We start from the raw sequence: 20549 nt of genomic DNA, 5'->3' as shown, positions 1-20549 counted from the left end.
TCCTCGTCTGAATAAACGCCAAACGTATGATAAAAATATGAACAAAATTTACGAAAATGGCGATGGAAACTATTTGATAGTTAACAATTTGAAAAAAAAAGTTAACCGGTACTCAAACCATTTTCTGGATTAAAAAATGTCGCTAGATGTCGGTAAAGTGCACGTTTGTTCGGCACCAAAATTGTTGGCATTGGCGACTTGGCGTTGAAAGCGCCAGTGGCGCTACCTGTACACACGTTCTGCTACTAACTAGCCGGAGCCAGTGTTGTGCAGGGAGCGCCACAGGGCGCTGTGTGAATATAATAATCGCAAGGGCGATTTCGTTTTGTTGGTACCGTGAAATCGATGTTGTTAAAAACCGAATATGGCTGAAGAGTGGTTGGTGGTGTTAAATCGGAGTGACAGTTTAGGATTTGGTTTCTCTTTATTGGGGAAAGCTGGACTACCACATATTATATACAAAATCGAAGAAAATTCACCGGCGGCTAGAAGCGGCGAGGTAAGAATTTCCGTCCATTTTGGATTTATAAACACCATTTAGCGCTCGGCGTCCCGTCAATTTGACGTTTTGCAAAATGTGGTATAACGATATTTGAACCGATATTTGAAAAAAGTACCGTTTATTCACGGTCAGCTATCAAACTTATGACTCAGACATGTTTATTGATTCCTATGTAATTATTTGGTGATCAATTTACCAGATGCTCCTGTAATATAATCAATTTATTGTAATTATTTTACTGCGTTCTACATTATTACCTTTGATGGTTTGTTAGGAGTTAGTTTAACAATGAAAAGATTACATTTTTTGCTTTAATTGTAGCGTTATTTCTGAAGTACGTCAAATGTCAATAACAGAGCAAATGGCATCCGTCACAAATAATATTGTTATGTTCCTATAATATGTATTATCAAACTTACCTGAGTACCTACCGATCAACGGTAAATTTGTTATCGTAAAACCCTTCCATTTTCAGGTTCGTTGGCTATTTTTTTTCCTAGTCGGCAATTATTCACTTCCAAATTAACAACATAATAATGACATTGATCACCGCCCACATTTGTGTTTGGCCGGAACAAAAACGTTTTCCTTTTCAGTATAATTGAATAATAAATTGTTTGCATTATATATTTAATTACATCGACAGAGGAAACACAGAGGACAGAGGACATGATCACAACAAATAAAATCCAGACTGAGCTAATATAATTTTAGGGCGTACCTTAAATCTTACAAGGTTGTAATTTTTTATGAAAGGTAGGCATTTCAGATTTTCTTGCAAACGTTATATTTGAGGATTGATCATACCACTATTTACCGTAACTAACACTAACTAACTTAACTAACGTAAATTGTAACTAACTAACCATCACGCCGTTTCCCCGCAGGGGTAGGAAGAGAGGACGGACCGCCAAACAACTCGGTCTTGGCACACACTTGCATTTAATTGGTAATTGCCACTTCAAACCCATCTGCTTAGAAGCATCGTTCGATTAATTTGGATATTTTTATGTAGTTAGGTACTTCGATAATTTCATACCAACCCCCTTTTTATTGCGGGGTAAAAATTATTTCCCCGTTGGTTATATGTACCTTGATAAATAATCTGGGGTACCTATGTAGCGAAGCCTTATTATTTGCAGATTATCACATTTTCTACCTACCGTATGTATAACAACGGAAATAAAACGTAATGTACGCAAGAACATGTAATGGAAACGCTACAAAATAATAATCGTTAGTTTTTCACGGTCGTTTGTTATTTCTAATAATATGTACAATGTTTGTTAATTTTTGAGGATCTTGATTTTTTTGTAATGTTTTATTTTACGAGTTGGTTGAATTTTGCGAGTGAAAAGGTATGTGCCTACTTACCCGGCATGCTATAAAAATATAAATAATTTACTTATTCTAAACGTTATTCACCTGGCAGTACTTAAGTTTTTACTTTGCAGTATCTTTATTCTTTATCTTTATATATTTCCATAAAAAGATTAAATATGTTAGTTGGGTTTTTTTCGTCCTTGCGACATTGCGGACTGTCAAGATTTTATAACTTAATCTGACAGTCATTGTAAGCCGATAAATTAAAATCGATTTTATTGTAATAACTCCATTATACGTTTGATGTCAGGTAGAATTGTTAGTGAAAAGTTAGGTTAGGTTTTAGTAAACTGTTTTGATGCAATCAATAGCGCTATCCTGCTTCGTTCTACTTTCAACATTTTTTTCTTAAATTTAAAGATTTAAAAATATTATGGAAACATGGCGTCTAATCTTATTTTTTGACTATTAAATAGATTTTACAATGTTCCATAGTTTATCATTGAAATGGCGCTGCAAGTTTGAAAATTGTTTGTTTTCCTTCTATTTTTATCTAGTGTCGCCAGAGCTCATCTTTCAAGATTTTTTTACTGGTATAGACAAACAGTCTGCTTTATGTTTAAGATTACATATATCTCAAAAGTGGCCAAGCATTTTATTAATCTCCTTCAATTACAAGTAACTTTCTTTTACCTGTACTTCCAATCTAACTATTGAAGAGCGCCATTCCACTTCGAATTCCTACGATCCATTGCTTTTGCTTTCAGCAATCCTTCTCTCCTAGTCTCTGCATGTCGACCAGCAAATTGTCCATAAAACGTAGTGTAGGTCTGCCTATATAAGGCTGGCTTACACACGTAAGTTTTTTCTCTTTACGTCTTTCTCGCTTATGTATGCGACTTATGGCAAAATTACAAATGTAAACGACATTGTAAGCTACTACTGTAATTGGGCGTGAGTTTTTGATAGGTCTAATTACGTCCGCGCGAACTTACAGCCTTGAAATCAGTTAGTTTGATAAGTTCAGACGCTTACCGTAAGAAATGGCCCCTAAATGCACCGACGCCAAAAATTAAAATACAGGTTTTAGGATTTTTTTCCTATAAAATGTATTTTTTATAATTTGAACTAAAATCTGATTAGGATACGTGGATAAGTATGATATTATCTCACGAAAACGATATAAATAATAACGGTAGATTAAACCCAAACAAGCAATACGAAAACGAAGGTAAACGGAAAACAAATTCTGCTTCCAAAAACCGCAGAGATGTCGTTTTATTTTTCAGCATCCTTCTTATTAATAGGCGGTCCAATCACTTCTATCAGCAATTTTTTCTGTTTCTAACTTGACGTATTTGGTTGCTGACATCTGGCTGTCATTCGGATAACATTAAAGAATTGCTATCGTTTCTCCATTCTTAATTCTGCCGTTAACGGAACGAAAATGGATGGAAAATTTTTTCTCTCTAGCGATCTTCTATTCTCACATTTTATTTGGGCCTTTCGTCTTTACTGACAAAAATTGCGTAAATTATGGCAGCAGCAACTCGTTGACAGGAAGCCATCTTACGATCTTATTGAAAATAAACTTAAGGTGTAAGCAACTTACACAGCGTTAATTACCATAAGTTGGATGAATATTGTAAACGAACTTGTGAGTAACTCATCAAAAAATTATGTACGTCGTAAACTTCGTACTGCATATACCATATTGTTGTCTCAGTTCTCCCCCGCTCAACATGTATGAAAAACCCATGCTTGTCAAACAGCACTCACGCTGTTGATGAGTTAATGGGTCAAGGATTGATTCAAATTGAATATGGTTATTTGTTACACCTTTTCATAAATTAATACACAGTCCTGTTTTCATCAAACTACGTACGCACGACCGTATGCGTAAATGCACACTGCTGTATGCTGCACTTCAAAATAACTCGCGCTTAGTTTTATGTTTCTACATAATAGCTGGAAAATTACTTTTCAGCGCTCTCGTTTAACGCTTGAACGCTGGTGCATTTGTGAACATCGGATGCACAGAGTAAAGAATATTATGTATTCCCGGAGAAGTAAAGAAGTATAAAAAAAGGACTAAGGCGGAACATCCAAGTATTTAAACTTCGTTTCTTGCAATATGTATTTGTTCACGAATGTTCTCAACATTTGTTGAAAAAAATACAAGCGGAGAATTTAGTAAAACTTCATATAAGTTTTTAAACTGTTTACAAGACGAGGCGATTTTTCTCATACCGCAACGGAATATGAATATTAGTATAGAGATATTAATATTCAATTATGTAATGATAATAAAATAATAATGATTTATTTTATTGAAGAAGAAGATACCACTAAAAAATCTAAATGAAACATGAAACAGAACAAGACACAGAAAAAAGATAACGGTCTCAACTGGGAATCACCATAGATATACTGAGTTAGATTCCCAGTTGAGACCGTTATCTTTTTATTTTTCTGTCTTGTTCTGTTTCATGTTTCATTTAGATTTTTTAGTGGTATCTTCTTCTCCAATGATATATTACATTGATGGGCATAACTTTGAAAAGTTATTAAAGAAAAGTTTTTCCAAAACAATTTCATCATTTATTTTATTCAGGAATGAGGTTAGTGCGATCCCACACAGTCCATAAAGTATATAAAATATTATCAAAAGTCTGATAGAATTATTATCCTAATGACTGTACAGTTTAGGATTGTTGTAATCGGAAGTGGCGCCCTCTGTTATTTTCAAAAAGAACCGTTGAAGTTTTCAAACAGTATCCCTGATGAGAAAATGTCAAAAAGAAAAAAAAACAAAATTTGAAATGTGGGTTTTTATTTGCTAGTTATAATATATTATACGAATATTTGATTTCAGACGTTGCCACACGCATCATCGAAGCATGTCTTTGGATGAATCTTACATTGATCAAAAGCTAGTATACCACGTTTCTAAGTAACGCACTTTGTTTCTGCTGTAATGTAACGTTACACCACTTTGGCAAACGTCTATCTATATTATGTGAGAAGCGCCTGTGAGGTTAGTTGGCAAGGTTGCCGGGGTCGCCGCGTTTAATTAACGGCACCGACTTATCAGCATTGTGCCCTAATCCTCAAAATCCAAAACATTTATTGAAAAAAATATTAATAAATGGGGAAATGTGCGCAGTGTATCTATTGTTGCCATTGTTTAAGAATTCACAGGTTGGTCCCGACAGTACCGAAAATAACACAATTCCATTAGACTGGTTAAACAGAAGACCCGTAGGTGGTCGACGGGAGGCCAGATTATGGTGTAACTTTTGACGAGCTCTGTATCTGTAGAAACCACATTCCTGTAGGGAATCAGTAAAAAAAAACTATCACTTCATTTTTTGTAGTTGGTGGATGAGAGGACCAGAATACAGTGAAGCTTTAGCATGTACAGTAGATTATATACATAGCAACTTAGATCAAGGGTACAAATGCATAGCGATATATCTAGATTTAGCTAAAGCCTTTGACTCAATCTGCCACAATTCACTTTTTAAAAAATTAGAAAACATGGGTATCAAAGGCAAGGAACTTCAACTATTTAAAAGTTATATGAGTAACAGAACTCAACAAGTCAAAATTAACAACCATACTAGTAAACCACTGCCGATTACATATGGAGTTCCACAAGGAAGCATACTAGGGCCCGTTCTTTTTACTATTTACATAAATGAACTTTGCAGCATGAAAATAGACGGTGAAATAGTTAGCTACGCTGATGACACAGTTTTACTTTTCAAATCTAAGGATTGGAATAATGTATATAACATAGCGAATTTGGGAATCTCGCAAGTGAAAACATGGCTAGACTCAAACATACTTACACTTAACATATCAAAGACAAAATTCACAACATACAGTATAAATAGCACGGGACAGCCAAAAAACAATACAAACACCATAAAAATACACGAATATTTAAACACCAACATCTGCGATTGCCCTCCTCTAGAAAAAACAGAACAAATAAAGTATCTAGGAATCGTAATTGACCATAACCTTAGATGGATACCTCACATCAAACATATCACAAATAAACTTCTCAAAACAATCCACATTTTCCTTAACATAAGAAACATATATAAAATAAAACAATTGAAAACAATATATTTTGCACTCTGCCAATCAATAATAGAATATGGAATTATTGCTTGGGGAGGAGCAACAAACTCGGCTATCAATTACATAGAAACCGCACAGAAAACGATCTTAAAGGTAATACTAAAAAAACATAGACTGACCGATACAGACCAAATATTCAACAGCTGTGACGTACTAGATATACGCCAATTATACGTTAAAACACTACTAAACTACATTTTTAACAAAAAAAATAAATTTCAACATACACAAAATAACACTAACAGACCAGTTAGACAAGCGTACAAAGAAAACATTAAAACTCCAACAGTAAATTCAACATTTGGACAAAGACACTACCAATACCATGCTATAAAAGCTTTCAACAGTCTAAAAATTGAAATTAAAATTGAGGAAAATAAAAATAAATTCACACACAAAATTACAAAATGGATTAAACAACAAAAAAGACAATATTACCAAAATGTCATAGCATAAAATAAAAATAAAACCTACACGTAACACACAAAACCAACATAAACACACATCACTCACAAACACACAAGATTATTTTCATTGTATTATTTTTTTAATTTTAAATGTATTATTATGTATTTTTATTTTTAATTTTAAATTTATTATTTTCTTTTCAAATTTACTATCTTCTCTTTAAATGTAATATGTAGATAAGATTTTCATATTATAAAATGAAGGCCTCAGCACGGGCAAGCCACCCAGTGAGGCCTACATTACTGGAAAACATAAATTGTAACAAAATAATGTACCAAATAAAAAAAAAAAAAAAAAAAAACTTTTGACGAGATTCGTCTGTAGAAAGCACGTTCCTTTTATGTAGGATATCAGTAAGAATACTGTCACTTCACTTCTTTGTAGTTAGTCGGTGAGAGGACCAGATTATGGTGTAACTTTTGACGAGCTCTGTATCTGTAGAAACCAGTGGCGGCCAGCTAATATGTGCTCCCGAGCGCCGAACAACCAACAAAATTTCCGACATGGCTAATCACAATACGAAACTCGGTTCGGTTATAATATCTCATTCAAAAGGTACCTACTTATTAAGCGCGCTTAACTTGCAGACCGACTTTGACTTGTGCCTATGTTCGTAGCAGTTCGTTTTCGATTGCGATCCAAAATTTAACTGCTTTGTCGCATATTCTGTGGAACAGTCGAAAGCGTGGGTCCATACCATTACATACTATTCTTTGCAAATAATACCATATCAAGAACGGCGTTCGGAGTTTTACCACCACATCAGAAGGAACGGTTTATTCAGTAGAAAGTTAAACTAAAACGCGTATGTTTGATATTATTGTCGATATCGTTGTTTCAATTTACCATCTGCTATTTTTCAGCGAATGTTACGCTTCTTCGATACAAGCATACAGGATAAAACTTGTCATTAAGAGATGAGTGATGGTCAGATTACTTATTATCAGTTCAGTCAGTACTCGCCGTTGCCAGGCATTGTATCTTGAATTTAAAACTTTTCTTACTCTGAGAAAGTTTTGAAGTTTAATTGCAGGTTATATCGATCTTGTATATCAATTATTAATAAGGCATATCAATTGCATGTTATACTAATTTATGATTACTTTTGTGTTTGTTCAACGTATAAATTAAGAGTGAGTTTGAATGTGGAATACATTAAGAATAATAGGTCGAGTTTTGAAAACAAAGTGATAATAAAAAATGCCGGTCCACCTAAAACCTGAACTGATAATAAAATAAGAGTGCAAATCTGGATCGAACAAGTTTACTCGATCATTTAACAAAACAATGTATAACAAAGCTTGTAGCTCTGTGCATGTGATCAATTGAATAGTTTATTTTGTTTTACGTGTTTAATTTACGATGTTGATTCAGTTTGGACAATCAGCGGTGTTACTGATGTAACTCACCTTTCTGAAAAAATCAAAAAACATAATTCTTATCATTTACATTTACAAAAAGTTTTGAGCTTAAAGGTTTTAGGAAAAGTTGACATCAGAATGCAATTGGATTCAGGCTACCGTGCCTAAGGTAAACACCATAATGAGCTATTTAATAAAAATCGATACAGGTCAAATTTCCCAGAACATGATTTCAACGTGACGCTTAAAACGTATGACTTCCTTAATAAAGTTCAGTACCTAAAAGGTAAACTCTGTGCAATTTACGCCCGCGACGATTTTTCAAAAGCTAACGGCGCTTTATCAATTTTACAACTTTTTTATAGTACTTGTTTATTAGAAGACTTTCCCGAGACTGTGAAATTACTAAAACTTTTGTGCACCATTCGTGACCTTTGGAATGACCTCAGTTGAAAGCTAAAGATGTTTCTCAACGTTAAAAAGAATAAAATCTTTTAACACGTAGAGCCAGGACAGACTGAACGCACTATCAGTGTTAAGCATTGATAGAGGTCTTTGCTAAACAAAATGAACAGAGAATAGAACTTCTTTATAAATAGGTATGTACCTTTATTTAATTTATTTTATGACTTAATGTTGTAATCCGGTGAACCCCCACATATTTTGACCACCGGCCGCCACTGGTAGAAACCACATTCCTGTAGGGAATCAGTAAAAAAAAACTATCACTTCATTTTTTGTAGTTGGTGGATGAGAGGACCAGAATACAGTGAAACTTTTGACGAGATTCGTCTGTAGAAAGCACGTTCCTTTTATGTAGGGTATCAGTAAGAATACTGTCACTTCACTTCTTTGTAGTTAGTCGGTGAGAGGACCAGATTATGGTGTAACTTTTGACGAGCTCTGTATCTGTAGAAACCACATTCCTGTAGGGAATCAGTAAAAAAAAACTATCACTTCATTTTTTGTAGTTGGTGGATGAGAGGACCAGAATACAGTGAAACTTTTGACGAGATTCGTCTGTAGAAAGCACGTTCCTTTTATGTAGGGTATCAGTAAGAATACTGTCACTTCACTTCTTTGTAGTTAGTCGGTGAGAGGACCAGATTATGGTGTAACTTTTGACGAGCTCTGTATCTGTAGAAACCACATTCCTGTAGGGAATCAGTAAAAAAAAACTATCACTTCATTTTTTGTAGTTGGTGGATGAGAGGACCAGAATACAGTGAAACTTTTGACGAGATTCGTCTGTAGAAAGCACGTTCCTTTTATGTAGGGTATCAGTAAGAATACTGTCACTTCACTTCTTTGTAGTTAGTCGGTGAGAGGACCAGATTATGGTGTAACTTTTGACGAGCTCTGTATCTGTAGAAACCACATTCCTGTAGGGAATCAGTAAAAAAAAACTATCACTTCATTTTTTGTAGTTGGTGGATGAGAGGACCAGAATACAGTGAAACTTTTGACGAGATTCGTCTGTAGAAAGCACGTTCCTTTTATGTAGGGTATCAGTAAGAATACTGTCACTTCACTTCTTTGTAGTTAGTCGGTGAGAGGACCAGATTATGGTGTAACTTTTGACGAGCTCTGTATCTGTAGAAACCACATTCCTGTAGGGAATCAGTAAAAAAAAACTATCACTTCATTTTTTGTAGTTGGTGGATGAGAGGACCAGAATACAGTGAAACTTTTGACGAGATTCGTCTGTAGAAAGCACGTTCCTTTTATGTAGGGTATCAGTAAGAATACTGTCACTTCACTTCTTTGTAGTTAGTCGGTGAGAGGACCAGATTATGGTGTAACTTTTGATGAGCTCTGTATCTGTAGAAAAAACATTCCTTTCATGGGTCATTACCCGAGCAGGTCAAAAGGTTTTCGCTCGATTTTCATGTTAAATATTTACTATATTTTGAGCACAAGTAGCTTAGTTAAGTTGTGGCATTACTAAAGTACTAACTATGTTTAATGTTTCATTTGAAAATCTTTCCGAAATAATCAATATTCTGTGGTCCAAAAATATTGATTATACCGGAAAAACTTAAGAATTTTCAAATGAAATTAAAAAACATGAAAACACGCTCGAATAGATCTCTGGGGTTGTCTATTTTTTTTATTTTTATATAGAGAGATATTTTTATAAAGAGTTAATAACGATGGTAAAAAATAATTTTTCGATAGGAATTTCAAAAATGACGAAGTTATGAGCTTTCAAAGTGAATATGTTCAACACAAGTTAGGACAACCTGTTATTGATATCTGCTTAAAAAAATAATGTTTAATCTAAAACTACCGCTAATTCATACCCGGAGAACTATTTATTATATTCTTAGCATGGTTTGTTTCATAGAATTTAAACAATTCATAAAATTTTAACGTTCATTTGCGAGTCCTGTGAATGTCGTTTTCAAGTTCTGTTATTATATCATTATAGGCTTACTTGACAGAACTGAAATAATAACAGAATTTGAAAATAACTTTGAAATTTTAAGAATTATTTAAATCCTCCGAAACAACCCGTCCTTATACTTTTTATTTTACGTCATCGACTGCCCTCAAATGTTGTAAATATCCGTCTGAGGGGCAGGAAAATTGAGGGGTTAGAAAAAAACTGAGGGAGTAAAGAACCCGAAAAAATCGAATCCGATAACCTAACGGCGATTCCGGTTCTTGTTAAGGATAAGAATTGTGCTTAGCCTTAAAATTAATCACTTTTTCGCTGTCATCGGAATGGAATCGTCCTAAAAAGTAGGTAGTTTATTTTAAGGTTAAGTACAATTCCCCATCCTTAAGTAGAACCGTAATCGCCCTCTAAAATCGTTAATTTTAAAGTTAGGGACAATTCCTCATCCTTAAGTAGGACACGGAATCGCCCTCTAACGTTGTTAATTTTAAGGTTAGGTACAATTCCTTATCCTTAAGTAGGACACGGAATCGCCCTCTAACATCGTTAATTTGAAGGTTAGGGACAATTCCTCATCCTTAAGTAGGACACGGAATCGCCCTCTAACATCGTTAATTTGAAGGTTAGGTACAATTCCTTATCCTTAAGTAGAACCGGAAACGCCTCTCAGGTCAGGTTATTGGATTTGACTTAAGGTTGTTAACGCTATTTTAAGGAACATTTCAATGATGAACATTTTATGTATAAGAATTGAAACCACCCTCGGCTCATAAAAAATAAAAATTTGAGATATTTTTAAAATTTACTTTTACGCTAGTAGAGGTCTCATCTACAACTTTTTACGTCAATCATCTTGGCATTCATCGTAAGGAAACTTTATCGGAATAAATGTCGGAAGTTTTTTCCACATTTCCTTAGAAATGCTAGTCCTTTGTGGCGTCCCTATTGTTGGGCCCGTGCACAACCGACAACACTAACTCTCACGGAAAACGCCCGTGTATAATAACATATTGGGAAGCCCTGTACTGCAGACGGGTGGGTGCTTTTAACCATTTGGAAGCACCTGCTTTATTTTTATTTACCGCAGGTTTTAGTGTTACCAGCGTAGCCTTTGGGCTGCGTTTCTACTTATTATCTACGATATAAGAAATAATATGCAATTTATATTGTATTTTATTTTATGTTTTTATCAGATAAGGTAAAGTTAAGGATAAGTCAGTTATCAATGAACAGATGCTTGATTGAGCCGGTATAATTACACACATTTTATTTGATTATATTTGTATGCCTAAAAGGGAGGGGTCCTTATATGTATAATATTGATTTATAAATTTAATCTTAACATACCCAAAACGATACTTGAATACTAAAATGTAGAAAATGACGTTTGAGTATTGCCCTTACCATGGCGTCAACACCAAGTTCTTAATTATTATTTAGTTTCCTAATTACAAAATAAATTTACACTTCTACCTGTATTTTTAATTAAGTTAACGTTTTAAATATTGCCTACAACGGAAGTTACGACTAGACACAAATTTAAAGCTAATTTATGAACCATTACGCCTTTGTCACGAAGGGGTAGGCAGATAGGATTCTTCTAATATCTTTGGGGCCGCCAAACAATCCGGTCTTTGAACACACTCCTTTGCTTCGTTCACATTCATACATCGTTCCCATTGGGAAGGTATGGCGAGCGGGGGCGAACGATGTGCTGAAATAGGCCAAGCCATGAGAGTATAGCGTGGTCTGACACAGGCATAATTCGTCTTCTCACTCGCTCATCAGTTCGCTCATGGGCCAATCTACTCGCACAAAGCTGTGTTGAGGACAAAGACATTACGTCCTGACTGTCAGCAAGAACCAAAGTTTCGACTTTTTTTTAAATGTGAAACCGCACTAGAGTCCCAACTGCTCTCAACCATCTGGAGCCATTGAGACTAGCATCCCCTAATTTGGGTATGTTGTGAGATTGAACGTAGTGTGGAGGGAAGGAGATGAGGAACAGAAAGATGGGGAAATACCTGGCTATTCAGCTCTGGTCACCAAACACGGCCAAAGTCATTTCAAGCAACGTTTCAATTCTGAATGGTGGTCTTACACAATGGCGATAGCAAGAGTATCTTCAACTCTGGAACGTGCCGCAAGTATACTATATGTTATTTCAAATTAATAAATTGTGAAAAAACTAAAAATCTTCAAATAAAATTTACTTGCGCATGCCGGAATTTTAACTCGCGACCTCCAGCATGCTAGTCGAGGTTCTTATCTCTCGGTCATGAAGGCCGTCTAAGTCTTGTAAGTCAGCATAACCCAAGCCGACTGAGATAGCGATTTGATGAATGAATAGATTTTTTTTTACGAAATTAACTATATATTATTTCATAATAATCAGCCATAAGAATAATTTACAATTAAATTTATGAATTAATGCAAAATTGGCACTAAAATGATAAAATGCGTGAGGTTACATTGTTACACCTCACAGTTCCAAAATTTTTGTTTTGCATCTTAGCATGCCGAAGGTTAAGGCGAAGCTTAATGCTAAATCACTATTTTAATTAATTTTTATAACGAATTGGTGTAAATTATGAATACCAAAAATATGCTTTAGATAAATTGAAGGTTTTCCTATCGTTTCGCTTGAGTGGAATACAAATGAAATAACAAATTACTCAATATAAAATATAAATATAAACCACTAAAATAAATGTTTTTTCAATAGAAATGTATGAACGCGTAAAAGAAAAAACTTAAAAAATACAGTATTATAGCTAAGATTATATGTGACAGTTTCACTTGATTATTTTTTTTTGCTTTCTTATAAAATTATTTACAAAATAAATAAAAACCAGTTTTGGGCTTGAAATCGAACGTTTCTAGACTCCGTTTGTCATGCGATTGTAATGTCTATTACCTACAAAATAAGGTATACCAAGAATATACACATTTTTGGCTTGTAGCTTCCTCTTAAGCAACATCCAAAAGTCCCACATCGCTGATCAGACCGAGTGATATTCCACGCGTACGAGAATCCCCCCGTCTGAACCCGGCTTTACGTAGCCCCATCATCTTCCAATTTATCTGCGAGTGCATCGGGTAGGTACTAAATGTAGGTAGGCAGTTAGGTACTACGTTTTAACGATCGCATAAATGTTCAGTATACTCTGCACAAGCACCAAGCACAAGGCGGTGTGAACGGCCCCGTGAATGGAGTCGCGTTCAATGAATAAATAAATATACCTCAATCACTACCGAACATTTTTTACTCAATGGAAAGTCTTCTTACGATTCGGAGATAATTTGCATCTTCCCATTTGCCGGTCCACGAGCTGATTCATAAATGACTCTGCCGTTATGTCTGGTAAACAAAAATACTCTCGAAATAATATTATTTATGTGGTATTCACAAATATTTCCTGGAACCAGTGGAACTCTATTTTAAGCCCCCATGATTTCTTGCATTACAGTGGTTTGGATAAGATAAAATAATAATGTTGAAATTTTCAGAATTAATGTCTTGACGTAAGTATCATCGAATTTGTTACATTGAAAAATGTCGATGTCATTGGTATATTCATTTGTTTGTGAATGGTGATATTGAATTGGGTCCTTATGCTGTGTCGAGTAGGTACTCTTAAATTGACCAGACTCAAAAGTTCGCAACAGTCGAGCTCCGAATTAACAATTTTGAAAAAGATGTATAGGTCGCCTAGACTACAAGTGTATGTCGTTTTAAGGTATTTAATAAAAAGTGTACTTAATTCTAAGGGGATATTTAACATAAAATTAATAAAGCGTGAAAACTTGCGCTGAATTTTATGGCGTGATGACTAAATAACGGAATTTTACTCTAATGGGCTACGAATTAATGAAATACATAATGTTGTGTATAGAGAAGTGGGGGATAGATACGGAAAAGCTGGGTTATTATTTTGGTAAGTACCTGCTTATTCAGATCTTATCATTAAACACACCTAAGGTCATTTCAAGCTACGTTTCGAATTTTAATGTCGCCCTCTCACCATTTCGATACTGAGAGTATATTGCACTCTATCAATGCCACGAAATAGTCCCACTGTCAGGTCACCTAGAGTCATTGGGAATATAACAGCCCCAATCAAGGAATATTGTGAGGGGGAAAGAAAATGGAGACGAGGCGGATTCCCTGGCTGTTCCGATCTAATTACTAAGCCAAACATTTTGGTTTGAATGATGACCTTATCACCAACAAAAATTCTTTATCATGAGGATTCATCATTTTTCAGTCTCCGAAAATTCTCTAAAAGCAAACACAACAATAGAATACATAAGGTCTATCCTAAACCAACACTGTCTAAGCAAATATTTAAAATTAGTGCATTTAATTAACTACCACCTTAAAAGTAATTACCTAGTTGGCCTTAAGTCTCACGGTGTTAGTGTTCATTCCACCAATTACTTTTTTAATTTTATTTTTTATTAGTTTGCCACACTTTTAAGGTGGTCTTATATCCAAGCTACATAAGTCAGAATAAGCTATATCCACCGGCAAAATTTCCACCAGACCAATTTCCCGAAAGGATTGTCGAATTACTTATTTATAAAACTAAAAATATCCCTTGCGACAGTGAAGGTGAAACCGCTGCTGTAAACTTTCGTATTAAACGTCACAACACCCAGACAGAAAGGCAAACCTGTCTAACTGCGCGGATACACTTGCGAGCCGAACCACGAATCACGGGAAAGGTTTATTCCTTTCCCATGATTTGTGGTTCGACTCGCAAGTGAATACGCGCCATAAGTACAAAGAATTCGATTCGAGGAGCATCGTAAAAATATATTTTAACTTAAGTTGTGGGGCTGAAGGGAACTGCGGTGGGGAAGGAGATTGGGAAGTGTTCGAATATTCAACAATCTTACATTATTTCAATTAAACAAATTTATTTTAAAACAATACTCCTTCTATCAATACTCTTCTTCAATCCTCAAACTCCGATCACAAGCAGCTCGGATAAAATCTTTAGGAAAATCTGTGTTATGGACATTAGGCAACTTTATGCCAAAAACATACTAGCATACCTCTTCAAACACAAAACCACTTTTGACAGTGTCCAAACTGCTCGTGATACCAGAACTAAAGGACATAATCTCTTACAAATCCCTTTCGCTAAAACAACTTTTGGCCAGAGAAATTTTAGATATTTTGCAACGAGGCCATATGTATACCCACTAGTCACCAAGTCTTGGATCATCAGCCAAGACAGATCCAAGATCAAATTTTTTATAAAAACCCCTTCATAAGTATGTACTCCAACCAAATGCTGATTAACCAATTTATCATTTATTATTTTTTTTTATCATTTTCACATTGTATTAATGTTATGACATCTTATATGTATCAAATAATAACACTAATTTATGTATCCAATATGTCTGTCTCGACACAGGTATATCCTAGTGAGACAGACATCGAAAAACGCCTGTAGAAAAAACTTTATATTTATAATAAAAAAAACATTCATAAATACAAAACACAAGAAATAACAACTTATATTAGTAACACTAGTACGATAGTACAGGAAGCTTTTTTGTCCAAATGTTTTATTTGTAGATGCTTGTTGGATATGTTTTTGACCCTGAGATCTACAAAAAGATCCCACTCTTATTTAAAACTAGTATAACATTTAAATCACAAATAAAAAGCTTGAGTTTGAGGGGGATCAGAAATAGAAAAATTGACACCAAATACAGACTGAAACCGAAATCACTCAACTGAATTAATAAACACCATGTAATTGATATATTTCAGAAAAAACCTTACGTAATATATTTATAATTACTTCATATTATCAATATTATTAATTAATCAATCAAATGTTTATAATACGTGAATGAAATCCTCGGCATGGGAGATACCGGTGACGATATCATTATCTCTATTTGTTACAAACAGGAAGATAATAAAACATTTATTATTATTATTCAGATTTTTTTATACTAACCCCACACAGAAAAATAATTTCCCTCAGGGTATATGTCATCTTTGGGGATGTTACGTGGAGGGTCTTTGTATGGAAAATAAGTATAGGACGTTCTGGGAAGGAAAAAGGTATGAGGAGTTGGAAGGAATCACTAGGGGTCAGTATTGTCAAGGAGTGACGGACGTATTTTATTTATTTATTGTTGTTTTACATGCGGTATCACTGTTTACATTTTAATTATTAACTTCACTAGGACTACCCTCAATATGAATCCATCCCTCCTGCTGTTCTGCGGCCTTTCCCGATACGGCCCGCCACGCAGCTGATAGACACGCTCATCCGCCACCAAGATCTGAACACACCTCACCCGATGAAGCCGGGCACCCCTGCTAAGTCACAAAACGTAGCAAAACACTTAGAGTAACCTATGGCAGAGGTGTTGGTTATCCAATAAGCGGCCTCCCAAGGTATGGTTATAGTTCTCTGTCTCCAAAGCGACTCTGAGAATATATACCTCTTCTGGGACTTATGAGCTATTTGACAGGGGAGTTTATCGTTTTAAATTATAATATTATCCCTTCTATGATAATAATTGCTCGAATAGACAATAATGTCTATTCCGTTTCCCTTAGGCGAAACGCTCGACTCTCTGGAAAACCCGAGGCGCAAAGTCAATTATTGAGGGCATAATTTGCATCGGCCGCTGCTTAATTCCATTGATTTTCCATGTTCCTGGAAGTTAGCGAACTCTTGGAGCCATTATTACTACGTTACTGCAAATCCGTTATCGGATGCTCGGTATTAGACGCATCGTCGGGGTGGCTATAGATCTGGAATACCTGGGAATTATCATGGGGTAAACGGACAAAAATGAGTATTGCTGATTTATTAAAATCCTTTGAAAAAACGGTATTGTAGGTCATTTGTCTTGTCCTGCTAATATACAATAACGAAATGCGAAAATATTAGATTTTGTATGAACACGTGTTTCGACGTCGTGTTTTACTGAAAATTGGTTAGGAAACCTATTAATTCATTCGTTGAAGGCCTGCAATCCCGTTTTTAACAGACTTTTCTTTGATTATTGTATAATTGGTTAAAAATATGTGCTTGGAACCAGTGTGCCTTAAATAATGGAGAAAGAAGCACCGATGTCCACCAAAAAGATATTTTTGCATTTTGATGGACTTTTGTGTTCCAAAGGGTCGAAATCCAACTAATAACATCCTTGATTTTTAAAGATGATATAATGAAACAAAGCGGGAATTGGTCAGGATAGCAATTTTAAAGTTTGATCAGCCATAGCGGGCGTGTACTGTAGTTAAAGTTTTATCAGCCATAGTGCTGTTGTTTTCTTCGATTATTTTAGAATTGGTATAAAAATATGGACTTGCGACTAAGTGTGCTTTAGAGAATGAAAAAAAAGCACTGCTCCCTATCAAAAAGTACCTACCACTTGATTTGAAGGTATACGACTAGTTGTTTCACAGAATGTAAACAATTCATCAAATTTCAAAGTTTAAATTCAAGTTATCTGAAACTTCTATTCAAGTTCTGTTATTATTTCATCATGGGTCGGTTGTTTCACATACTTTTTAACTAGCAGAACTTAAATAGGTCTTTCACATCTTGAATATTAACTTTTAAATTTGATTAATTGTTTAAATTATAAAATAAAGTGGATAAAAAAATATAAAAATCAAACAAACGCCATGCAGATGATCACTCGATACGGAGACTCCCATTTATATAAATAGATACGAGATAATTCTCTTGGAGTTAAATCCGTATGGACCCAAAAATAATTTGTAATTAATTTTACGTTTAAAAAAACTCCCCCATTTTCTTCGTCTACTTAATTTTTTCAGAAAGAAATAACATAATTTGAAGACTCTAAGAAATACCTGAATATATCAAGAAATTATATGGTCAGTTAGATATGTGGCCACCCTGATTACGTTTATTTGTTTGGAAACGCGTTCACGCATAGCATGTTAGGCTAATCGGTCAGATAGAGTGTAAACATTTAAGCGTGACGCGTCAGCTAACTGACCCACGATAACACACCAGCTGACGGGAATATTGATCGGTTAGAATTACATCCGCAGTCACCACCATTATTACTACAACTGACTATCTAAACTACTATTCGCGTTGCTCCTAATTTATACGCTAGGAGGACCCGGCACATACGGAATAGTCGTGCATGGGAATAGTTATGAGTGGGCTTCCTATTAATTGACCTCGGTCGGTATGGAAATACATTTATGATTTGGTTGTGAGGCTGTGGTATTTTAGGTTAAAATCAATTAGTAGTTTATATTCTAAACTTCATAACAGGTATATCTGTAAAAGTCCAGGCGTTTGCTACGCTACTGCTACAAGGTAAGGTCTGGACCGGTCGGTAAAGAATCGACATAAACTCAGTGCTGTAAGGACGCGAGAAATGTTGCGCGATAATGCCCTGCATGGTCTCTGCTCACGGCAGATATCAAGCAATATTTTTGTTGCATTTAGCCCAGTAAACTGTCGGTATTGCAGATCGTATCATCAAATTGACTCACGAGAACTGATTAATTGTAACTGACAATTAAATATATTAATATAAATTGTAATTTGACAAAATGCTGAGAAGACGAGGAAAACGAGGTTGTGATATTGTTAAAGCGTCTGAATAATGTTTTCTTAAGAATATTTTAAAATGATTTTTAAATAAAATAAATGTTATTGTTAAAAATGGTAATTACAAGCGCCCACTGAAACCTGGTACCGCTAGCTGTATACAGAAACACGAATTATGGGAAGATTTAGGACATACCATCGATTTTAACCATAATAATAATAATATTTGGATGATTTGTGTAGCGTCGTTTTTATGCAAAATCACCTCAAGGGCGCTGACTGAAATTTTAAAAATTGCCCTTTCTCCTTACAAAATACTGTAACTCTAGATAATTATTTCGTTAATATTCCTCAACTGCTTAAAATTCGTTCGCCTTATAAGTGATTGATTACACATTAATTTATGCTATTATGTATCTTGGAATATCTACATTGTTATTTAAGCAAAACACCATATGCCATTATGCACAGTTGCCACCATCGTTCCTCTGTGTTTGCTCACACTTCGCTGTTGTCACTAGTCGCTATACGAAACGGTATGGTATAGCGTATTTTACTTGCTTGTCGTTTAGATAGCATTTATGTTTATAAAGGCCATCACACAGTCTGGGGCACAATATCATCACACGATTTGTTGGCTCGGTTAGTGCCATCATACTTGGGTTATAATGACCTGTTTTTAACACTAATTAAACACTAACACAACCAACCCCTTAAGTTGCTCGCGAGCCTTCCAGCTGTATACTCGTAGGTAGTACCCGGTAGCGTGCATTGCACCATTACAGAGAGCTTTCAGCTTAATCCGCGATACCTTCTCCGGGGAATTCTCCCTTGTTTTAGCTTTCGCGTTAAAACTAACTTCTTCTTTTATGTACTCCTGGTAATGAATGACATGAATAAATTCTTTCTTCGTTGTGTTTGCCGTGAACAATTTACGTTATGCGCTGAGGCCGCGCAATTTTATTGTTATATTATTAATACTGTCCATGACAGCATAATAATAATGTAACGGTTGTCATTTGATGATCGAAATAACGGATGGATGGATATAAATGTTTGCGGGTTTGTTCCTCCAGTTTTCATTTAATTGCTTTTTTATTTGTTTTGTACGTGTAACGGGGAACGACTGTGATCAACGGGAGTAATAAATCCAGTTGTGCGCTTTGGTTACACCTTCTTTCCAGTTCTGCTTAGCGGTTCCTTTGTGCGTGGTCGTGGAAAAGTTAGTATTTACGTGGAAAGATGTTAACAGAAATACTGTCTCGGACTTTCTGAATGCCTCTATACAAATAAATTTTTCATTGAGGTCGCGGAATAGTCCCGATTTTACTGCATATTATTCTGAATTATCGTGCTAATTATCCGGAGAGATGAATTCAAGAAAGAGCCACGTAAAAGTCTAGACCCGACGTTTAAAAGAGAATAGGTGAGTTATTGTCTAAATCCGATTTCGAAAAACTGTGTGCAAAGCCCGTGCAACGCCGGGGACTTCAGCTTTTATCCTTCTTCTATCTTCTAATGTATAAAGGAGAGTGTCCGTGCGTGGATTTAATTTTTATATAAATCTACAGTTTGATTCGGAGGTTAATGAAATTTTGCAGACATGCCCTTCAAAACCAAAGGAAGGTCACTGTCAATTTCGAAGAACTGTGCGTGAATCCCGGGCAACGACGGGGAATTTAGCGAGTAAAGTAATAAAACTTCGGCTTACGGCGATAACCTGTTTCTTGATTGACTGTAATAGGCAATGCTTTTAT

At 35.2% G+C, this 20549-nt stretch overlaps 1 protein-coding gene across 4 annotated transcripts in view; it reads left to right on the top strand.

The window, feature by feature from the left end:
- Nucleotides 1–254: 254 nt before the first annotated feature.
- Nucleotides 255–20549, top strand: part of Efa6 (Exchange factor for Arf 6) — a 208559-nt gene continuing 188264 nt past the window's right edge. For all 4 annotated transcript variants that reach the window (XM_089632339.1, XM_089632342.1, XM_089632340.1 and 1 more), the window contains exon 1: nucleotides 255–499. In XM_089632339.1, the coding sequence (XP_089488465.1) occupies nucleotides 365–499 (135 nt within the window). In that variant the 5' untranslated portion in view covers nucleotides 255–364. The remainder of the gene's footprint in view (nucleotides 500–20549) is intronic.

Source organism: Hesperophylax consimilis, chromosome 6 (assembly GCF_061612785.1).
Source record: "Hesperophylax consimilis isolate HC1 chromosome 6, BYU_Hcon_1.0, whole genome shotgun sequence".
NCBI classification, from domain to species: domain Eukaryota; kingdom Metazoa; phylum Arthropoda; class Insecta; order Trichoptera; family Limnephilidae; genus Hesperophylax; species Hesperophylax consimilis.
This window is presented reverse-complemented; position numbering and strand designations above follow the sequence as displayed.